This window comes from Aspergillus lentulus (assembly GCF_001445615.1).
Source record: "Aspergillus lentulus DNA, contig: Alt08, strain: IFM 54703, whole genome shotgun sequence".
NCBI classification, from domain to species: Eukaryota; Fungi; Ascomycota; class Eurotiomycetes; order Eurotiales; family Aspergillaceae; genus Aspergillus; species Aspergillus lentulus.
In genome coordinates this window covers 3,056,269-3,074,745 of record NW_028322118.1, presented here as the reverse complement: position 1 = coordinate 3,074,745, position 18,477 = coordinate 3,056,269, and the positions used below count along the sequence as shown (strand labels likewise).

General features: G+C 48.5%; 8 protein-coding genes across 8 annotated transcripts; 5 read left to right on the top strand and 3 right to left on the bottom strand.

The window, feature by feature from the left end:
- Positions 1–1,107: 1,107 nt before the first annotated feature.
- On the top strand, positions 1,108–2,618 carry ALT_4246 (glutamate 5-kinase; the record flags this gene model as incomplete). Its single annotated transcript, XM_033563097.1, has 5 exons — positions 1,108–1,144; positions 1,224–1,411; positions 1,472–1,582; positions 1,639–1,734; positions 1,788–2,618. 5 exons carry the CDS (start codon positions 1,108–1,110, stop codon positions 2,616–2,618), a joined length of 1,263 nt encoding a protein of 420 aa, XP_033418988.1.
- A 353-nt stretch (positions 2,619–2,971) lies between these two features.
- ALT_4245 (putative beta-1,6-glucan biosynthesis protein (Knh1)) lies at positions 2,972–3,956 on the bottom strand (the record flags this gene model as incomplete). Its single annotated transcript, XM_033563098.2, has 4 exons — positions 2,972–3,037; positions 3,102–3,504; positions 3,584–3,684; positions 3,747–3,956. The coding sequence occupies 4 exons, from the start codon at positions 3,954–3,956 to the stop codon at positions 2,972–2,974; spliced, it is 780 nt and encodes a 259-aa protein (XP_033418989.2).
- A 485-nt stretch (positions 3,957–4,441) lies between these two features.
- ALT_4244 (signal recognition particle receptor subunit beta) lies at positions 4,442–5,485 on the top strand (the record flags this gene model as incomplete). Its single annotated transcript, XM_033563099.2, has 2 exons — positions 4,442–4,654; positions 4,739–5,485. The coding sequence occupies 2 exons, from the start codon at positions 4,442–4,444 to the stop codon at positions 5,483–5,485; spliced, it is 960 nt and encodes a 319-aa protein (XP_033418990.2).
- A 172-nt stretch (positions 5,486–5,657) lies between these two features.
- Positions 5,658–7,017, bottom strand: ALT_4243 (putative short chain dehydrogenase/reductase; the record flags this gene model as incomplete). The annotated part of the gene is made up of 5 exons (XM_033563100.1): positions 5,658–5,741; positions 5,820–6,436; positions 6,494–6,733; positions 6,829–6,853; positions 6,940–7,017. 5 exons carry the CDS (start codon positions 7,015–7,017, stop codon positions 5,658–5,660), a joined length of 1,044 nt encoding a protein of 347 aa, XP_033418991.1.
- Positions 7,018–7,545: 528 nt separating this feature from the next.
- Positions 7,546–9,339, bottom strand: ALT_4242 (cystathionine beta-synthase CYS4; the record flags this gene model as incomplete). Its single annotated transcript, XM_033563101.1, has 4 exons — positions 7,546–8,178; positions 8,231–8,907; positions 8,968–9,002; positions 9,080–9,339. The coding sequence occupies 4 exons, from the start codon at positions 9,337–9,339 to the stop codon at positions 7,546–7,548; spliced, it is 1,605 nt and encodes a 534-aa protein (XP_033418992.1).
- Positions 9,340–12,020: 2,681 nt separating this feature from the next.
- ALT_4241 (hydrogen/calcium exchanger domain-containing protein) lies at positions 12,021–13,301 on the top strand (the record flags this gene model as incomplete). Its single annotated transcript, XM_033563102.2, has 3 exons — positions 12,021–12,577; positions 12,638–12,931; positions 12,989–13,301. 3 exons carry the CDS (start codon positions 12,021–12,023, stop codon positions 13,299–13,301), a joined length of 1,164 nt encoding a protein of 387 aa, XP_033418993.2.
- A 397-nt stretch (positions 13,302–13,698) lies between these two features.
- On the top strand, positions 13,699–15,480 carry ALT_4240 (uncharacterized protein; the record flags this gene model as incomplete). Its single annotated transcript, XM_033563103.2, has 4 exons — positions 13,699–13,886; positions 13,973–14,252; positions 14,309–14,791; positions 14,848–15,480. The coding sequence occupies 4 exons, from the start codon at positions 13,699–13,701 to the stop codon at positions 15,478–15,480; spliced, it is 1,584 nt and encodes a 527-aa protein (XP_033418994.2).
- Positions 15,481–17,140: 1,660 nt separating this feature from the next.
- ALT_4239 (putative RNA binding protein) lies at positions 17,141–18,163 on the top strand (the record flags this gene model as incomplete). The annotated part of the gene is made up of 1 exon (XM_033563104.2): positions 17,141–18,163. One exon carries the CDS (start codon positions 17,141–17,143, stop codon positions 18,161–18,163), a length of 1,023 nt encoding a protein of 340 aa, XP_033418995.2.
- Positions 18,164–18,477: the final 314 nt, after the last annotated feature.

The window sequence follows — 18,477 nt, the reverse complement described above, 5'->3', positions numbered from 1 at the left end:
CTCCGCATGGGCTTCATCCTTGCATCCAGGTCTAGCTCTTACTGACAAGATGGCCCTTCTTCTTACACACTCTTGATGTTGTTGCGTGAACTTCCACTGACCACGTCTGAAGAATTCTCGCGCCCATCTGCATTCACCACTAAGTGAGCTTGCTCGGATCTGCAATAAGTCAATTAATGCTGGCTTGGGTCTCACGAAAGAGTTCAATACCTCTGTGCAAGCTGCATGCCTCAGATTATCCGTCCAGTCCACCTTAAATCTTAGGTGGTCATATGCATGAACCATCTCATGTGCCATTGTGTCCTCCAGATGCCCTTGGTCCTTCATCTCGTTCGCGCAAAGCAAGATGCCATATTCCGGATCAAAGCCCCCAGCCTTTCTGTTCGTACAGCGGCGGCAATAGATATTGTGACTGGAAAGATCGCCCCCTAGCTGTCGAATATTGTCGCTCAAAAACCGTATGATCGGACCTGGACAAGCATATGTTTGTCAGACAATTTCCATGGAGACCCGGTTCAGAGGAGCTAATGAGAAGTGGATAAATATGGACAGAAAATCAGTGTGAAGTAACCATGAAAACTTCGAGTAGTTCCAGAACTCACTGTACTGTAATAGGTAGTCTCTTTGATCTTCGCAGCGCTTGCAATCAGCGGCTTCATTGCGGATATCTCGTGCAACCCGGAATTGTTCCTTTCCCTCATCTGTCATCTTTCCCGTCAAGATAGCAAATATATTGCGCCATTGGGTCCATGTGTCATCTCCAGGAATAAATCCACTATCAGACTTGCCGCCGGTAGAAGAAGTTGAGCTAGGTTGCGAATCCGACATTTCTCAAGCCAAGTTGCTAACTTTCGAAGCTGTATCAGAGAACCGTTATCCCCCAGTGGATCTAGTTTAGAGCGCGGAAGGAAGAAGATTCGTCAGGGCTCTCCGCATATGCGGTGACGGGCGGCAAAACAAATGGTCCGCAGTCGGATTGTCTAGTTTATTGAAAAGGAAACGAGTCATTAGGATTTCAGGTCCAAGCACGATCCATTGAATTGTTGACTTTCTGTGTTATGGGTGTTCCTAGTTGCTTCTGAAATCCTCCAACAAATAGTCGTAACAATGCCGTCGCAGCGTCTTACCATTGTAATAAAACTAGGTGCGGGGATCTGTTTTTTTCTCGTTTTCTGGATGATGCTATATGTTGTTTGGGAATAACCGACTGACGAGTTGAATAGGGACGAGCTCCATAGTTGATGAGAATACCCATGAGCCCATTCTCTCGATCTTGACCTTAATCGTCGAGACAGCCGCCAAGCTGCATAGGGATGGGCACAATGTAGTCCTCGTTTCTTCTGGCGCTGTTGGCGTTGGTTTGCGGAGGATGGATGTAGACGAGAGACCCAAATATCTTCCTCGCATACAGGTATAAGCCAGCGTTCTCAAGTCCCGCAAGGGTAAAGGTTCTGACCGGGTGCATTTTCAGGCGCTAGCAGCTGTCGGACAATGCAGACTCATGAGCCTGTGGGACGGTTTATTTTCACACCTTCGACTTCCTGTAGCGCAGATCCTCTTGACCAGGAATGACATTGCGGATGTGAGGACTCATTCACTTGCAACCGCTGGACCCGAAATATCTAATGTCAACTTTAGAGGACACAATATATCAATGCTCAAAACACCTTTGCCCAGCTGTTCGATATGGGAGTTATCCCCATCGTTAACGAGAACGACACGCTGGCGGTTTCTGTAAGCATCCCTCTGACCCATAAATCTTCCATTGTTCTGACGAAACTCACAAGGAAATTAAATTCGGTGATAATGACACTTTATCGGCCATAACGGCGGCCATGGTGAAGGCCGATTATCTCTTTTTGATGACAGATGTTGACTGCCTATACACCTCGAACCCTCGTCACAACCCGGATGCTAAGCCCATCGAGGTGGTTTCAGACATCTCCTCTCTGGAAGCCGACGTGTCGTCTGCAGGTTCATCTCTCGGAACTGGTGGAATGGGCACAAAGATAGTAGCTGCAAGATTAGCGACCAGTGCTGGAGTGACGACGGTGATTACCAAGAGTTCCAAACCGGGCAATGTTCTCGAGATCGTAAAGTATCTCCAGCAATCGCAACGAGGAATTCCGGGGCAGTCTTCAACAGTGGAAGCAACGCCATTACAGTCATCATCACCGCTGTCGCCGCCTCTACATACGCGTTTTCTGCCTTCAGACACACCGATTCAATCCCGATCATTCTGGCTGCTGCATGGTCTCAAGCCACATGGGAGTCTGTACATCGACCATGGGGCATATAGCGCTCTCCTGAACAAAGCCAGTCTCCTACCAGCAGGTGTCGTGGGTGTAGATGGCCAGTTCGGCCAACAGGAAGCCGTGCGACTGGTTGTTGTTGAGCGACTCTCACCCGACTCCCTCAATGGAGACTTCCTCCACCACGGGCAGGAACCCAAGGAAGTTGGCCGTGCACTGGTCAATTACGGTAGCGCTGAGATTGCACGCATAAAGGGCCACAGAAGCACACACATTCAGTCCTTGCTCGGATATGCTGATAGCGAATACGTTGCTCTTCGGGAGAATATATCCTTTTTTCGGTCGGATGATACCCCATGCCAATAGCAGTTCGCAACCATCAAATGATTTCGGCCAATGACTAGACCTCTTGCGCGAAACGATATATAAATCGAGTCGACCTGACTCGGATGATTTCTTCTTTTGGCACATATCACAGTGATACCTTATCTGTTCTTACATTGGAAATTACATTTTGAGCGACATTCGGTAGCCTTCAAGATGAAGTGGACGAATCACGGAGTATGTGTTTATCACTTCTAGGCTAAATCTATTATAGACCGAGAATAGAGGAGATTCAACGCCGCTAAATTGGCCGATAGGAGGCAGAGCCTCTGGCACCTGCGACTTGAATGCGATCGAAATGTCATGATATCATATTCTCTCTTCAATTTGCTTCATTAGTCCTTCCATCTCTCCATTAATCTTCTCATTGCGGCATCGTGGGGATGCGGTGCAGGGGCCGCCTAGGGAAAGTGTTCATTAGAAGAAGCACGTGTATTGTCAAGGCCATTGCAATAATCCACTTACTGTGTTCTCAACACTGACAACAGAGTGCGTTGCAGATGCAGAAAGTGTAGCTTGCACTGTCGCTGGAGGAAGCCAAGTCGTTGCGATTGTATAGACACTTGCTGTGAACTGCGGCGCTGGAGCCTTCGTCTTCGCAGGGATAGTGCTCCCGGGTTCCTTGGCCATTGGAGCATACTTTGTTGGACCGCTCTGCAAAGGATAGGGTACAGTGTAAGCTGCGTAAGCTGCTCCAACCACTCTCTTTCGTAGATCTTCTTTGACTGCGGATCCGTCAGGATCTGAGAGAGAACGAATCTCTTCCACGAGGTGCGGTGGGAACGACCCGGTCATGTTACTGAGTGTGAAGCGATTTGAATAATTGATGGCAAAGGCCTCAGGACCAGATGCAACCATCTTCAGGAAGCTGCAGGTTTTTGAATCGCGTCAGTACGGGACGAGAAATGCAGTAGCTTTAAACAAGCAAGAAAAACCCGAGGTCTTACTATGCGTTGGCTTCATTGCCTCCGACACCAGGATCGATCTTGATGGAAACAGAATTCCCACGAGCGAACAGACCGTCTTTGATCAGAACAGCTGCTTCTTGCTATTTACCCGTCTTTCCGTTAATAGGAACTCCTGGACTGTCTGTTATGCCCAGCAACTCACCTGGGTTTCAGCCGTGTCTCCTCCTGCGTAGAGGTAAAGATCATATTGTGAAAGTTCCGAAATCCATGGAGACTGCCCTGACTCGCGCCAATGTGCAGTAACAACGTCGCCAGCCTTGAAATTCGTGCCAATGGTCGGCACGGTGAAGTCAACATCTGCTAATGTATGTGGGAGTAGCAGTAAGATGGAGAGGGACTGTAGAATATTCATATTGAGGATGTAGATTTCATTCAGTACACAGTAATCTAAAAGCGGCTGGATAGCTAGAGATTTAAGCAAGATCTGAGTTCGGTGACCAAATCAATAAACAAGAGGCAACGCTCATCCCTGCATGCCGGAGGCATGTGAGCATCTATGTGACCCATTGTAGAGAGGTATATAGTTCTGATACATGCCAGTCCTCTTATCGATAAGCCTCTAATCGATAAGAGAACGGGAACCTAACAGCTAAGGCATCAAGCCCAATGGAAGTGCGGTGGCGCCATGATTACTCAAAAGAACCCGCGGCTGTTGGCAACAAGCTGGAGCTCCGACCATCTTGCAATACGCATAGCTTCAAACTTGGTCTAAGTGGAAGATGGTGCGCATTTTGACCTGATACCATTCCTCATGATTTTAGTGGTTTGATCGTTGTTTCCTCAAACAATCCTCGTTGATACTACTCCTCCTCTTAAATAAGCCATCCATAAGCAGAGATGGCAGACCACAAAGATTGGGGTCTGGCTGAGCGGATTTTCACCAGCCTTTTGGACGGTAATCTCGTCGCTATTGCAGTCACAACTCTCATCGCTTTTGGACTGCCTGTTTTGTTGCATTTCCTCTTCTACCGGTCCGTTGCGTCTCCGCCATTGAGCAATTTCCTGCTTCTCGGACCTAGCGGGGCAGGAAAAACCGCATTGTTGTCATTGGTAAGACCAGCATTCTCGAAATGGCTTCGCAGTTTCGTGCGAACGCTACCCTTCCAATCGACAGTCATTGATGTTACTTGATAGCTTGAAAGCAAGACATCCCGATTGGCTAAAGCGACCCAATCCACGCACACATCTCAAACATCTACCTCAGCCATCGTCAGCCTCCCTGCCTCGGTACCGACTGCATCAAATCGCTACCGTTCCGTCAATGATTATTCCGTGAAGGATGTCTCTAAGAATCCTGTTAGATATCGTTTGAAGGATACGCCTGGCCATGGGAAACTACGGGAGGTCCAGGGCCTTTCGGAACTGGTGTCAATGGCAACTGCTAAAGACAAGAAATCAAAGCTGCGCGCTGTCATTTTTATGGTAGACACTGCAGCTCTGACTGAGGAAGACACGTTGAGAGACACCGCATCCTATTTGCACGATGTTCTTCTCGCTCTTCAGAAACGCGCTTTGAAGAAAGGCAAATCTTCCGCCAAGGTAGCATCGGAAATCCCCGTCCTCGTGGCCGCCAACAAACAAGACCTATTCACCGCCTTGCCGCCAGGCTCTGTTCGTGAAAAACTGGAAACCGAGATCGATAGGATCCGGAAATCCAAGAGCAAGGGGCTCATGAATGCCAGTGACGACACTGCTACGGTTGAGGACGAAGATGATACCTTGGGCAGCATCGATGCGCAGGATACTTTCAGCTTCAAGCTACTAGAAGATGAAGTTGGTGTGAAAGTCGACGTCGTTGGCGGAGCTGTAAAAGGCGATGAGGAGGGCAATACTGGAGCCGGTGTGAGGAGATGGGAAGAATGGATAGGACAATGCCTATGAATGCTGGTTCATGAATGTGGGGCTTGATTCTCCGGGCCTCTTTAACAGACTGGAAACCTTTTGGGGAAGTATATAAGTAGCTGGTGGGCGAGCTACGGTCCCTTCAGTGCGATACACCTGGACGGTGGCTTCATTTGGCAGGACTATAGAAGGACTCCTCGCTATTGTGGCTCTAGATGCCATTGGACGAACCCATGCCAGCCTCGCTCCGCCAGTTGGAACCTAGAGTCTCTGTCGCTCGGGCATTTATCCAGTCCTAAATAAGAGGACGAAGTAATGTGAGAAAATTTTCGAATTGACCGTAGCGGAAAGCATTTCAGCACAGAGGACTCACCCAAAGTTCACGAGCAAGCTTCATATCAGCAGCAATCGGAGTTGTTTTGCAAGGTGTTGCAATAGGTATGAAGTATTGACCACGCGTTCCATTCTCTCGAATTGCTTGGCTCGCAGCTAGATAAATGGCTGTTGCAGCACCATCCTGCGTGCTCTGTCCAATTAGTGAGAACAGGCGTCTCATTATAGAGCCTCCTATCTTTCCAAAGTAGTCATCCCAGGAATTCCACTGCTCGGTGACGATATTTCCTGGAAAGAATACATTGGCGTAGATGTGCCTATCTGCGGGGTCCGTCCCCTGTTCGAGCCGGCGGGCAAGTTCTCTTGTGAAGAGAATGTTACCCAGCTTGGATCGACCGTAACGCCATAGTCCGTCGACGATTGCAGGCTTGGGGCGATTGGGAGATGTGAGCAAATTCAGATCTAGTTTGCGACAGAATTGATGAAAAGATGAGCTGGTGACGACTATCCGAGCCTCCTGTGCCTTGCCCTGGTTTATTGTGCGTCTCAGAAGAGGAAGCAGAAGGGTCGCCAGAACCTGATGGCCGACGCAATTAGTAGCAAAGATAATCTCGATATTCTGAGGTGACCTCTTGTATTGAGGTGCCACACCCAACCCTTTTGGCAGACTTCAGCAATCGAAGCGGCTGCGCAAGTGCGCGAGAAAAAGCTTACCTGCATTGCATATCAAGATGTCCAGCCTGTCTGTCTTAGCTGTAATCTCATCCGCTGCATCCTTTACGGATTTGATGTCTCCCAGGTCGCACTGAATGAATTCCACCCTGTCGTCATTCTCGCTGAGAACTATGCCATGGCGCTCTCGCCAGATCTCTTGTGCTCTGAGGTACTTGCTCTTGCTTCGCGCTACAATGTAGACTTTCCTAACATTGTGCAAGAGTAACTGTGCAACAATTTCTGAACCAATGAATATAAGATTAGGATGGAATGATTGAATAGGATATGGATGAGTACTCATATAGCACCCATCGGTGTAGGACGTTGCTACACACCTTCCCCTATGCCAGCTTGGCCTCCCTGTGTAGCGACAGTCATCAGCGTTCATCACCTTGTAGTTCCATCACTGAGATCCTATCCATCCTTCAAGAAGAGTATATACTCACCGTCACCACAGCTACCTTCCCGTCCAGAGGAGGCGTGTCCTGAAAAGAGAAGTTTCGGTACGTGAAGAATCCCGACATCTTACACAAGTAGTTTCTATGCTCAGAGCTCCGAGTCTATGAAGAGAATAACAAAGGTCACAAATGGGATACAAATTCTTTTCAATCCTCCCTGAATCTCGCGCCATGGTTTCGACGTTAACGCCTGACGTCAAAGAGTGTCTGAAGATAAAAGGCGAACACATGCGGGGATATAAACAAGTCAGTCCTACGTCAGGGTGTCCGCATCGATGAGAATGCGACGGAATTGTAACAACCTACGAATCAGTGACCACCACAATGAGGTGGAAAACAGGGTCCGAGATTCAGTCATTGGTTGATTCAATGCGTGTATTCAAAAAATTCGAAATAACCTAATTAACTCCGTACCCTGCCCCCATGATCGTGTTGAACCCAATCTATGGATGAATGTCTCTATATAATCGAATGCAGACTAATATCGCAAAATCATGAGTGATGAGGTTGAGCTCCCTGAAGCAAACGACTCATCCTAATAATACGCATCTTTGAAACGTGAAAACCCCGTAAGGAAATGGGAGGGGACCGGTATTAAGAAGAGTCCTCATTATGATGGAGCATCCAGGTGAGCAGATCGACCTTGGTGGCGACCGCGAGGGGCCTCATCGTTCCATGCTCGTCCCTCTCAGTGACAATGGCGGCGCTGTTCCATTCAAAGAAACGGTTGAGGACGCTCAGAGGAGTGTCCATAGTAATTTCCATGAACTTGCGATTTTTGGCTTGTGGCCGTAAGACATCAGCTCCGTTCTGTTGGTCGCCATTGAGCTTGGGTTCTGCCAGACCGAGGTCCCTAGGGTCGGTGACGACCTCTGAGATCTTGCCAAAGTCGAACATGACATCTGCGACCAAGCTTTTCTTCGTAGCGCGTCCGTGCGTCAGCCGACTGAGGACATTTCCCAGAGTGACCAGTCCAACAAGCTTCTTTCCCGAGGGTGCAAGGACGGGAAGTTGATCAAATCCCCTATCGCGCATGATCTCGATAGCATTCTCACACGGGATGTTGGACCGGACGGTTGTGATGGGCTTCAGTCTCAAGGATTGAACCTTCGCTCCAGCGAACTTATCCTTTGGTGCCTGTGGTTGCACACTCTGCGACACCAATGTAGTTTCAGAGGATAACGAGGGCAGCAGATCATTTGCGGCAAGCCAATCGTCGTCGGCAAACTATGACCTGTCAGATTTGACCAATAGTAATAGCCAGGGGCTTCATTGATACCTTTGTGAGATAGCTCCGGATACTATCAGGTAGAATCACAACTACTACATCGTCTTTGCTGAAGGTGTGATCTTTTGCGGCCTGTACCAGCGCTGAGATCGCGCTTCCACTGCTCCCACCAACAAGAAGCCCTTCCTCGGCAATCAATCGCCGAGCGTATTGGAAAGACTCCCTGTCCCCAGTCTTGTACCACTTGTCCACAGCACTCTGGTCGAGCACTTGCGGAATGAAATCATACCCGATACCTTCGACCTTATAGGGCTCATTTTCATGCTCCCTGTTCAGATCGGCCGGGACAGCCAGGATAGAACCGTGGGGATCAGCCGCAATGACCTTCACTTTGGGGTTGTGCTTCTTCAGACCTCGCGCCAGCCCGGTGATAGTGCCACCGGTACCCGCACCTGCGACGATAGCACTGATCTTGCCGTTAGTTTGAGTCCAGATCTCTTCCGCAGTGCCGAGCTCGTGCGCCAATGGATTGTTCACGTTTCCGTATTGGTCTAGGATATGCGCATTGGGGATCTCCTTCTCGAGACGTTTGGCGACGCCGATGTGGGATTCGGGGGAGTCGTAGGCAGCCTCGTTAGGCGTACGAATAATGGTGGCGTTCAAAGCCCGTAGTACGGACACTTTCTCAGCAGACATCTTCTCGGGCAGTGTGATAATAGTCTTGTAGCCTTTGAGGATTTAATGAAAATCCTAATTTACCAACAAGGACCAAGGAGAGAAGGACCAACCTTTGACGGCAGCAACAAGAGCTAATCCAATACCGCTGAAGGCACGGGAAACGTTAGACCATGTTCTCAACTATCATTTGGTGGGGGGAGGTAAGAAAACGGCGCAACTAACGTGTTACCACTGGTAGGTTCAATCAGGGTATCACCAGGCTTGATGCGCCCCGATCTCTCCGCCTCTTCGATCATGCGCAGGGCGATTCTGTCCTTCACGCTACCTCCCGCATTGAAGTATTCCAACTTTGCATATACAGTGGCTTCGATTCCAAGGCTCTGTGGTACGCGATTTAAGCGCACAAGTGGAGTATTGCCGATGTGTTGAGTGATCGCATCAAGGGCCACTGGAGGGACGGCCGGGGACGTTTTGGACGACATTGTATGAGTGATAGGCCTCAGGAAGGCCAGAGGAAAACCAGTATATCAGGCCTCAATTAGTTCAAGTGAGAGAAGTTTATGAGAAGGCAAATAAGCTGTATTTGATTGAATTCCGAATTGAGAATGAGGAAAAGCAGATGTGCGCAAGATGAGGAAAAAATCGCGTAACAAGAAAGTCCCCCTCCCGATAATAGCCGCCTGTCGCCGCCTCCGGCGATGTTTTAGGATTATGGTGTTATCGGCTTTTTAGTCTGCTCCGTATGAGAGTCCGAAATGATGGTAGATTCATAGAGAAGTATCATTTATATAGGTTTTGACTCAGCCTCAAGTCCACAGCTCCATGGAAAAAGTGCATTATTCGTTATGCGCTATTCAAGGATTCTCAACTACGACGTGTACGTAAAGGTCCCGTAGGCAGCGTATCGTTGAAGTTTCTCTCCAGAGAATGAAGCTCGTAGGATTTGGTTCAAGCTTGAGATGTCCGATAATACCGTTGATGTACCTACCACCAGCCAGACCCCGTGGCCATGATCTACAGAGGTCGATACGGGGATAATTGGTTCCTTAATGGACCTTGGGGACCCTGAGTGCATGACCTAACACACGCAAAGATTCCATCCAATCGGAGTAGTTACGATTTCTGGGAGTACTTACGGAGCGTTACTTCTCCAAAATAGCCCGATCTATTCATGTATCCAGATTCTACGAGAGGTAGAATTTATGGAAATGCGGAGAGTTCTAGGGTGTAGATAAATAAGAAATAATAATGATCATCCGGGCGCTGATGATTGCCATATGTGAATGCGGGCCCTACAGACGATCTACTATTGCAATTCAGAGAGCCAACGTGCCTGTCAACAGCAGCGTCCTGAATTGGATTGTGGGCCTTCTACGGAATATATGGGACACGATATATTGAATCATACTCTCCCTATGCATGACTGGCATTCTTGACAAGAAATTCACCAGGCTGATGATGTCAATTGGGACACCACACCTCCAAGTCCTTGCCCCAGTCCAGGTACTCGCTCGGGAGGGAGTACCACTGCTAAGGGACCCTAAGACAGTCGGTGTCAATGCAACGACCTGTACGGGGTATGCTCCTGAGACAACTTCTTCATTAAGGTGAAGTAATAATGAAACTTCTCCTGGTAATTTCGTGACGTGAATACCCAAGGGTAAAGGGACTAGGTACGTACTGACGGTACCGTCATGCCTAGATGGACGAATCTGGATCTCGGTTTCTTCGATGGTAAATAGTCCGTACTCAAAGGACATGCTGATACAAAGATGGTAATGGAATGGACCAAGTTGCAGTGGCTGTGCATGATTTATCCACATTCCACTTCTTCCCCACTGGAGGCTGGCCCCAGTGTCTAATTAATATCTTCCAGGTACCAAGTAGTGACCATCCATGGTACAGTCACTTAGGTTCTATCTACGGCGTACTTGGGTACTGGTAAACATAGTGCGGAATACGGGGGATATTCATCATGATAATAACAACAGGATTTTGTAGGATTCATATGGTATATGGTATGTGGCTTCGAAAGACACACTTGCTATCTTCTGTTACAGCAGCTTGAATGGATCTGTCGTTATGAAAAGTGCGAAAACCTAATACCATCAGTAATCATGACTACCTATTCAAGGACGAAGACGACTCAACAACCCCTTTTCCGGCCAAGAGAAAAAAAGTAAACAATCCAGCAATGAGCTATCCGGTCTAAGGCTTTGAGGTCAATAGCTTCATTTGCCAAGGCCTCTTAGCTGCTCTGAAATACCAGCAGTTGGGTTGTCCTCCGTAAATCAAAATGAAACTTGATACCCACTTACTCCTGCTGCCATACCGAGCATCGTCAAGAGGTAATATTCGTCCTGTCCCTGGCCAGTCAAAGCCCAGCCAGTGTCTGTGGTTTAGTTACCTAGGTATTTGTCTTCTATTAACGAGAGGAGGAAAATCCTGCTGTGACGCCACAATGCCAGCTCACCTTCAGCTCTGTTTTGGCTTATTTTCATTAACTCCATCCCGGGATCTTCAAAAATATTTATTTTCGTAAACATTTCTTTATATATACTATCCTCGAGTTGATTGAGTGTGAGGGTCACTGCGAAGAACCCTTTTCTGTCAGGGACACTCCCTAGCTTGAGCGTTACCATAAATTTACCATTGGAACACTAATATCAACCTACGTTGACAGCCATTTACTTTGCTTGAAGCGCCCAATTCAACCTCGCCTGCTTCGGCTTTCGTATTTGCTCTCCTTCTTGTTTACCTGTCCTCACTTCATTCCATACGTCATACAGATCAAGCAAGCAAAGAATAGCACCCACTCTGGGGAGAATCGTTTGGTTCGCATAAAGTTATTGAGAAATCCCCCTTTTGAACTTGCTTCAGAGTAAGCGAGCGTGGGCTTCCGTGCATCAGCATGGGCGCCAATACGAGATCCTCCTTTCAGAATGAACGGGTACAGCAAGACGTAAATAACGGGGACCTGAGGTCGGGGCATTTCCAACCAGCAGGGTCATTGCAGGATCAGTCCATACTTCCTACACATAACGAGAAGAGTGCTCGCCGCCATGGAATATTTCGAGTTGACACCGCTGGCGAGAGTGGCCGCAGTGGGTTTCATCCAGTCCACTTTTTCGCGGTCTGCTTCAAAAGCACCTGTACACTTTCGATGCTGGTGAATATCCTTTGGCCTTTCGTCCCGGCCGCTATTGCCATACACTTCGCTCGGAAGGATCTTCACATTTGGATTTTCGCTTTGAACTATGTGGCCATAGTCCCTTCAGCAAACTTGCTCGGCTTCGCAGGCGGAGAGTTGGCAAAGAAGCTGCCCAAAGTTCTTGGAGTACTGTTGGAAACAACACTAAGTTCAGTCGTGGAGATCGTACTCTTCATGGTTTTGCTCCACAATGATAAAGGGGGAAACCTGATCCCAGTCATCCAGGCCGCTATCCTGGGCTCGATTCTTGCGAATTTGTTGCTTTGCTTGGGGTTGTGCTTTTTCTTTGGAGGTATCAGACGCCATGAACAGTCGTTTCATGAAGCTGTAAGTGAGGTCGGGTCGGGGCTTCTGCTCGTTGCAGGTTTTGGTCTGTTGATTCCGAGCGCCTTCTACGCGGCTCTAAGCTCGAGTTCAACCAAAGCGATCATCACTCAACAAGATTTGGATCATTCCACTTTGGTAATCAGTCGATCTACCTCTGTTATTCTTCTCGTTGCCTTTATCATGTAAGCCCCTCCGTTCTTGGGCTGCCTTTTAAGATCGCGTCCACTCACGCAGTTGCACAGGTTCCTGTTCTATAATCTGCATAGTCATCACAGTATTTTCGATGAAGTCCTTGAGAATGACGAGCAGCGCGATGAGGATCGAGAGGAAGAATTGCAGCGCACGAAGCTCACTCTCACCGAGTGTCTAGTGGCTATAGCATTTTCACTCACGTTCGTATGCATGTCAGCAGTCTTTTTGGTCGAAGAAATCGAGTACATAGTTGAAACAGGAGTTTCTGATAACTTTATGGGTCTGATCTTGGTTCCTCTGGTCGAGAAAGCGGCAGAGCATCTGACCGCTATTGACGAAGCCTGGTGAGTCCGACCTGCAGATAAATTCAGCTGCGTCTCCGCCAAATTAACATCTGTTAGGGACAATCAAATCAATTTCGCACTCTTCCACTGCCTCGGCCCTTCAATCCAGACAGCTTTGTTGAACGCGCCATTGGCAGTCATCGTGGGCTGGTGCCTTGACAAAGACATGGGCCTCAACTTCGAAATCTTTATGATCGTCCTCGTCGTCCTGTCAATCTTGGTGGTTGGAAATTTCTTGCGCGACGGAAAGTCCAACTACCTTGAGGGAGGTCTCTGCGTACTTGTGTATGTCATTATTGCCGTTACAACTTGGTACTATCCCAAGGTGGAAGGCGAGTCGGGCGGCCACTCAGGTCATCATACCGAATAATTTATTCAGTCGCGGACATCTTTCCGGCATCTGTTTCATTGTTCTTTTCAATGGTATACCGTTTTGAATAATATGCTTTAGCAGATGAGCATGATTGGAGTTGCGGGATGGTAATGGATGCTTTTTAAAACTTTAGATTATCCGACTGGTTGTTGGAAAGTCAGTTCAATGCAATTAATAGCTTTGGTATCGTACTTGATTATGAGAGATCCGCATGGAAGTCGAAAGAATAAACTATGTTATCATTAAGCAAAATGAAAATGTAGTCTACCCCAAGATTGTCCTGGAAGTTGTTTCGTAGGGTGGAAGTACAACCATGGTACGGAGGTACTTAGGAGTGAAGCTTAAGCGCGATTCCACGACGGTTCGCTCTTCCGCACCCAAGCATATCAAAACAATGGAAAAGGAGACCGCAGTCATCCCAGCGGACAGAGTTATTGGCGCTCTCAAGGATCGCAAACTTCCAATCAATCGGAATGAGGTCGAGTCGGCTTTGATTGACAACAACAAGAATGTTGAGAACATTCAATGGGTGGAGGAGCACATCGGACTTGACACGCTGCTTTCGCAGGAGGAGCTTACACTGTATGTTTCCCATTCTCACCCCGTTGAATTCTAATTCTCTCTATTTTGAAGCGATAGTCAATTGTTGCTAACTGTATCTTCTAAAGTCTCACAACATTGGAGAATTCGGGCGCCTTGCAAAACATCATATCCGACCCAGATCTTGCCGCGACACGACCATTCTTGGACGAAGACCTTCGCAGTGCGATCGAATCGTTGAAGATATCCACGTCCACGATCCAAGCACAGACGAAGATATTGAACTCACAACTCGAAATCCTGAATAGACAGTCGGGTCTGCAAGAACAACGAAGGATTCGACAGCAAAGAGACATAGAACGGCTACATCAAAAGCACGAAAGCGGAAGGCAACATATCGCAACTTCGGTAACAAACCAATATGTGGAGTATTGCTGAACGATTCAGGACTGACGTTTCCCAAGTCTAGTGACCTTGCACGTGAGCTAGAAGCGAGCCTGAAAACCGAATTGGAGAGAGTAACAAACGATGGCAGAAAGATCCTGTCTGTCTTGGCAGTCAGGGTAAAGGATGATGACAGGACACTTGCAGATCTGGAGCAAAGCGCTTCAGGAATACAAGTCACTACCGATGATGCCTCTATAACCAAGAGAGCATCCGAACTGGGTTCACTACTTGCGGAATACGTGGCGGACGAGATACACTGCCGCCTCGACAGACTGTATCTTGAATGTGTCAAAGCGGGCCGGGCAGATACGGCTGACAGAGCAACAGAAACGGAAGAGGAGGCTTTGATAACGCTGGGTGATGAACTAGAGTCCTTGTACCCAGAGATTGACATATTAGCCGAGATGTCCACAAGGCAGTTATTCAACGAGCCCATACTACGTGAACTACAGAATGTCCATGGTCAGCTGCGAATGGCCTCCCACAAAAGGCTTGAAAATGTTGGTGGACTGTCCGTCGGAATCTGTCCGCGATTCAATGGCTGACCATCTCATAGATCCTGGATACCATCGTTGGCATGACGTCGTCTATCGGGAGCCTTGGGGAGCTCCTGCAGAGTCGCGAATCATATTGTGCGACTCTGGAGGCTCTTACTGCTGCCTACAGGACGGAAATAGGCAATCAGTTTTCCGAAAAGCCTTCTTCAAGACGAGAAACATTGAGTATGAGGAGACGTTCTACCCCGTTGCTATCCATCCCTACCGCTCCAGAGAAGCGCATGGATTCTTCAGAGTTCCAGGCCATCGCGGGCGTTCTGCGCCGCATTGGTCTGTCGGTGGAGTCCGTGTTCCAACTAGAGGAGCAAGGAGAAAAAGATGATTGCGGCGAAAATGCTCTCTTTGACAAGAAACAGCACATTGTTGAGTGCCTACGCAGTATTAGCGTCGGTGCTAAGTTACCCTTGGTGGCTGGATTGATCCCAAGTGACCAAGCTTCTCAGCTTCTTGCATCTGCCCTGAGCGAACATTCTCAATTTAAGATCTCGCTTTTGGATGTGGAACAAGACCAGAAGCTCAGTGAGCTCGAGTCACAATTGGGTCGACTTCAGAAGGGGATCGAACGGCTCAACTTGGACGTACTCTACCAACGTGACAGGAGCCAAGAAAAGTTCATGGAAAAGTGGGCATAGCGAGGGAGCCTTGCGCTTACCATCGTGCTTAGACTTTTAAACTCCCGTCTCGTGCCGTACTCGGAAGGAATGAACCTAGCAGGGCGTAGCGGCGAATTCCATATGCCTCTTCAGCTCTGTGGTTGCTTGCCCACATGAACGAAGGGATCAGGCATCAATCCTTCAAGGACGCTGAGAATCCTGCGATCATGTTGGTGGCGCGGCGATTTGATGCGCATAAGTGTACGGAGTAGTATATGGACTTGAGTTCCAGACTCTGTTGGATTAATGCTTGGACTGGCGATTGCAACATCCAACATTTCACAATGAATCTGATTTGACAGGATGGATGTGGCTGGTGCTCTACCATCTGCGCCACATCCCCTTCAGCTCAACAACATGATATCACCAACATCTTTGCGATCATCTACGAAGAAGTTCAATGGCTTATTAAATCTGTAAGGCATTGTTATAAAAATACAATGGAACTAGCAATAGACCAGGGGAACAGAGGTTGCCTGGAATTACATCACTATCCACAAGCGGACAGCCACTCGTCTGCAGGAACCCTTGTAAGTTGTCTAGACGCAGGACCTGCATCAGGAGGCTCTTTAGGGAAGAAACAAGGCCAAATCTCGATATCTTGTTGGATTTGGAAGTCTGTACGAAATTTGTTGCAACTTTTTTCGTCATCCGCCTCTAGTCACTATTCATTTCCATTGCTTTCTTCGCTTAGTCTTGATGTTTTCAACCTGTTCGGCTGACTCCAACTGCGCCCCTGTGACCTAAACCAGCCACACCTCATTGTCTCTCTTTACGAGGGTTTACCAGGGACCCTCAAAACTGCTTGACGAGGCTACGGTCGACGGCCAGGAATTGTGAGCGGCTTAGAAAACAGTCATCGAATAGACTCGCCTTAGGCTGCAGCCGTAGACTAGCCCGCATATGTGCCTGGAAGACTCCAAGGGTTCTTCCGCCGCATGATCTAGCCTGCTCTTACAAGTTTTCGTCTTTTGTGGTTGAGATACTTATAAGTATCTCAGTCCTCAGGCTTCAAGACGCCCGATGATTTTCCTCTCTCCGTAGAACAATAAAAGGAACCACTCGTATGTGTCTTCACGTTGAATAAACCCGAGGATCCTTTGTTGGTTCTCCTTACATTTTCCCTCTTCCTTTGATTATCAGGTGCTTTGAACTCATGACTCCGGCCACATGTCTTTCATCGACGACAATGCCGTTTCGCATCTTCGCTTGTGTTGCAACTGCAAAATAGCAAAGTGCTCATCGTCTTTGTCTGTTACAAGAATGCGCGACTTCTGTGCATTGTTAGCCCTTCCTTCGAGCAAGATACCCGCTCGATACGGTCATAGCATTTGGCGTGCATATCTGATCTTATATATCAAGGCTCAACACCATTCTGGGTTGACAGTTCGCCTGAGAAGTTATCAAATACCCATTTCTCATACATTGGGAGCCCTTCAACTCAATCCTGCGGCGGAGGGTAGAAGGAATGTGCTTGATAGAGAAGTACACTGACGTATATCCAATGGAAGTTCGAACGAGGAAAGTGACCCACAGATGCTTGTTCAGCGACGGCAGGGGAACTTGCGACCGCGCTCGAGTCTATGATCGCGGCGAATTCTACCACGTTAGACAGGCTCAGCCGAGAGGTCCCAGAAGAATGGCTTCTCCGAGGATCAGAACCATCGCGCCCAGGAACCTCAGTGAGACAAGGTGGCACGAGGAACATAGACATCCTTCGCCCACGAGGATATCATCACAAGCTCGAAGCCGGTCATTTTCGTTCCGAATCCCGATTTTCAGAAGGTCTCCGGAGCCAAATGATAGAGAGACGTTGCACGAGCGCCGCGGCCGTCAGAGATCACCTCGTCCCATCGTTGTCGACTTCCAAGAGGTCGAGGAGCGGACACCGCGCAACGAGCGGCCAGGTTCGGCCCGAATCCGATGCATTTCACCACGGACAGTAAGATCTCCGATTGCGATCGACAGGGAGCAAGCAAATGACGCCGTTCAAATACCTCGCCAGGCTCGATCACGACAACCGTCACGAGAGCAACGACCTCCCCGGGAACGAACACCTGTTACTGAACGTGAGCCGGTGCAACGGAGACCACGCCGAGGTCTAAACTGCGTAGTTGACATTCACAATGACCCGGCTGCGTCACAAGACGGAGAGTGCAGGAGCGCAGAGCGTCGGCAAGTTCGTTTCTCCAGCGACGTGGAATATGAAACGAACATAAACAGCATCAGGGCTCGTAACCGTTCTGCTGGATTCCATCGAGGAGAATCTATCGAGGCAACAGCGCCAACTCATCGGGCCCATCCCGGCACCAACGGTTTTGCAAGAGACGTCGAGAACACGAGCAACAGGGCGAGCCATTCGAGAGACAGCAGTCCACATCCACGAGTTCGTTCTCCTTATCCCGGAAGGGTGAGGCGGCGTCATCAGGAGACCAACCGCCACCGTCCGCGAATCATCCAAGACGGTACACGTATCATCTCAGAAGCAGGCGAGCGCATTTTAGCAGAGGGCCGGGAACGCCACCAGCGCGGGAATCCAATGCGTGATGTCGAGTTGCGGACTCATCGAAGAGCATCTAACGGTAGATCTGGCCGTTTGCGATTCTTCCATTCGGGCGAGGAAAGCAAAGATGATCGGCGTCATAACGAGCGCTGGTTCTGAGAGGAGAGCATTGAGCACCTGACTGTAACAGTCGCAGGCCAATTCCAGTTTTGAATTTCCGATTGATGAGAAGAAAGGTAGAGCGTAACTTGGAAGGCATCCCGTGCACCATAGAAGCTTTTTCTAAACATGTTCATATTACATGATAGATGATGCCAACGTCGACGCAAGATAGACGTTTGCAATCTCTTTGTGAAATTCTCTCAAAGCAAATCACTTGCTGAGCGATTAATGTGTAATCCGTGAAACTGATAAAGCTGATAAAGAGGTAGTCCGTAGACAGGCCAACAAAGAATTATTACCCCAACTTGCAA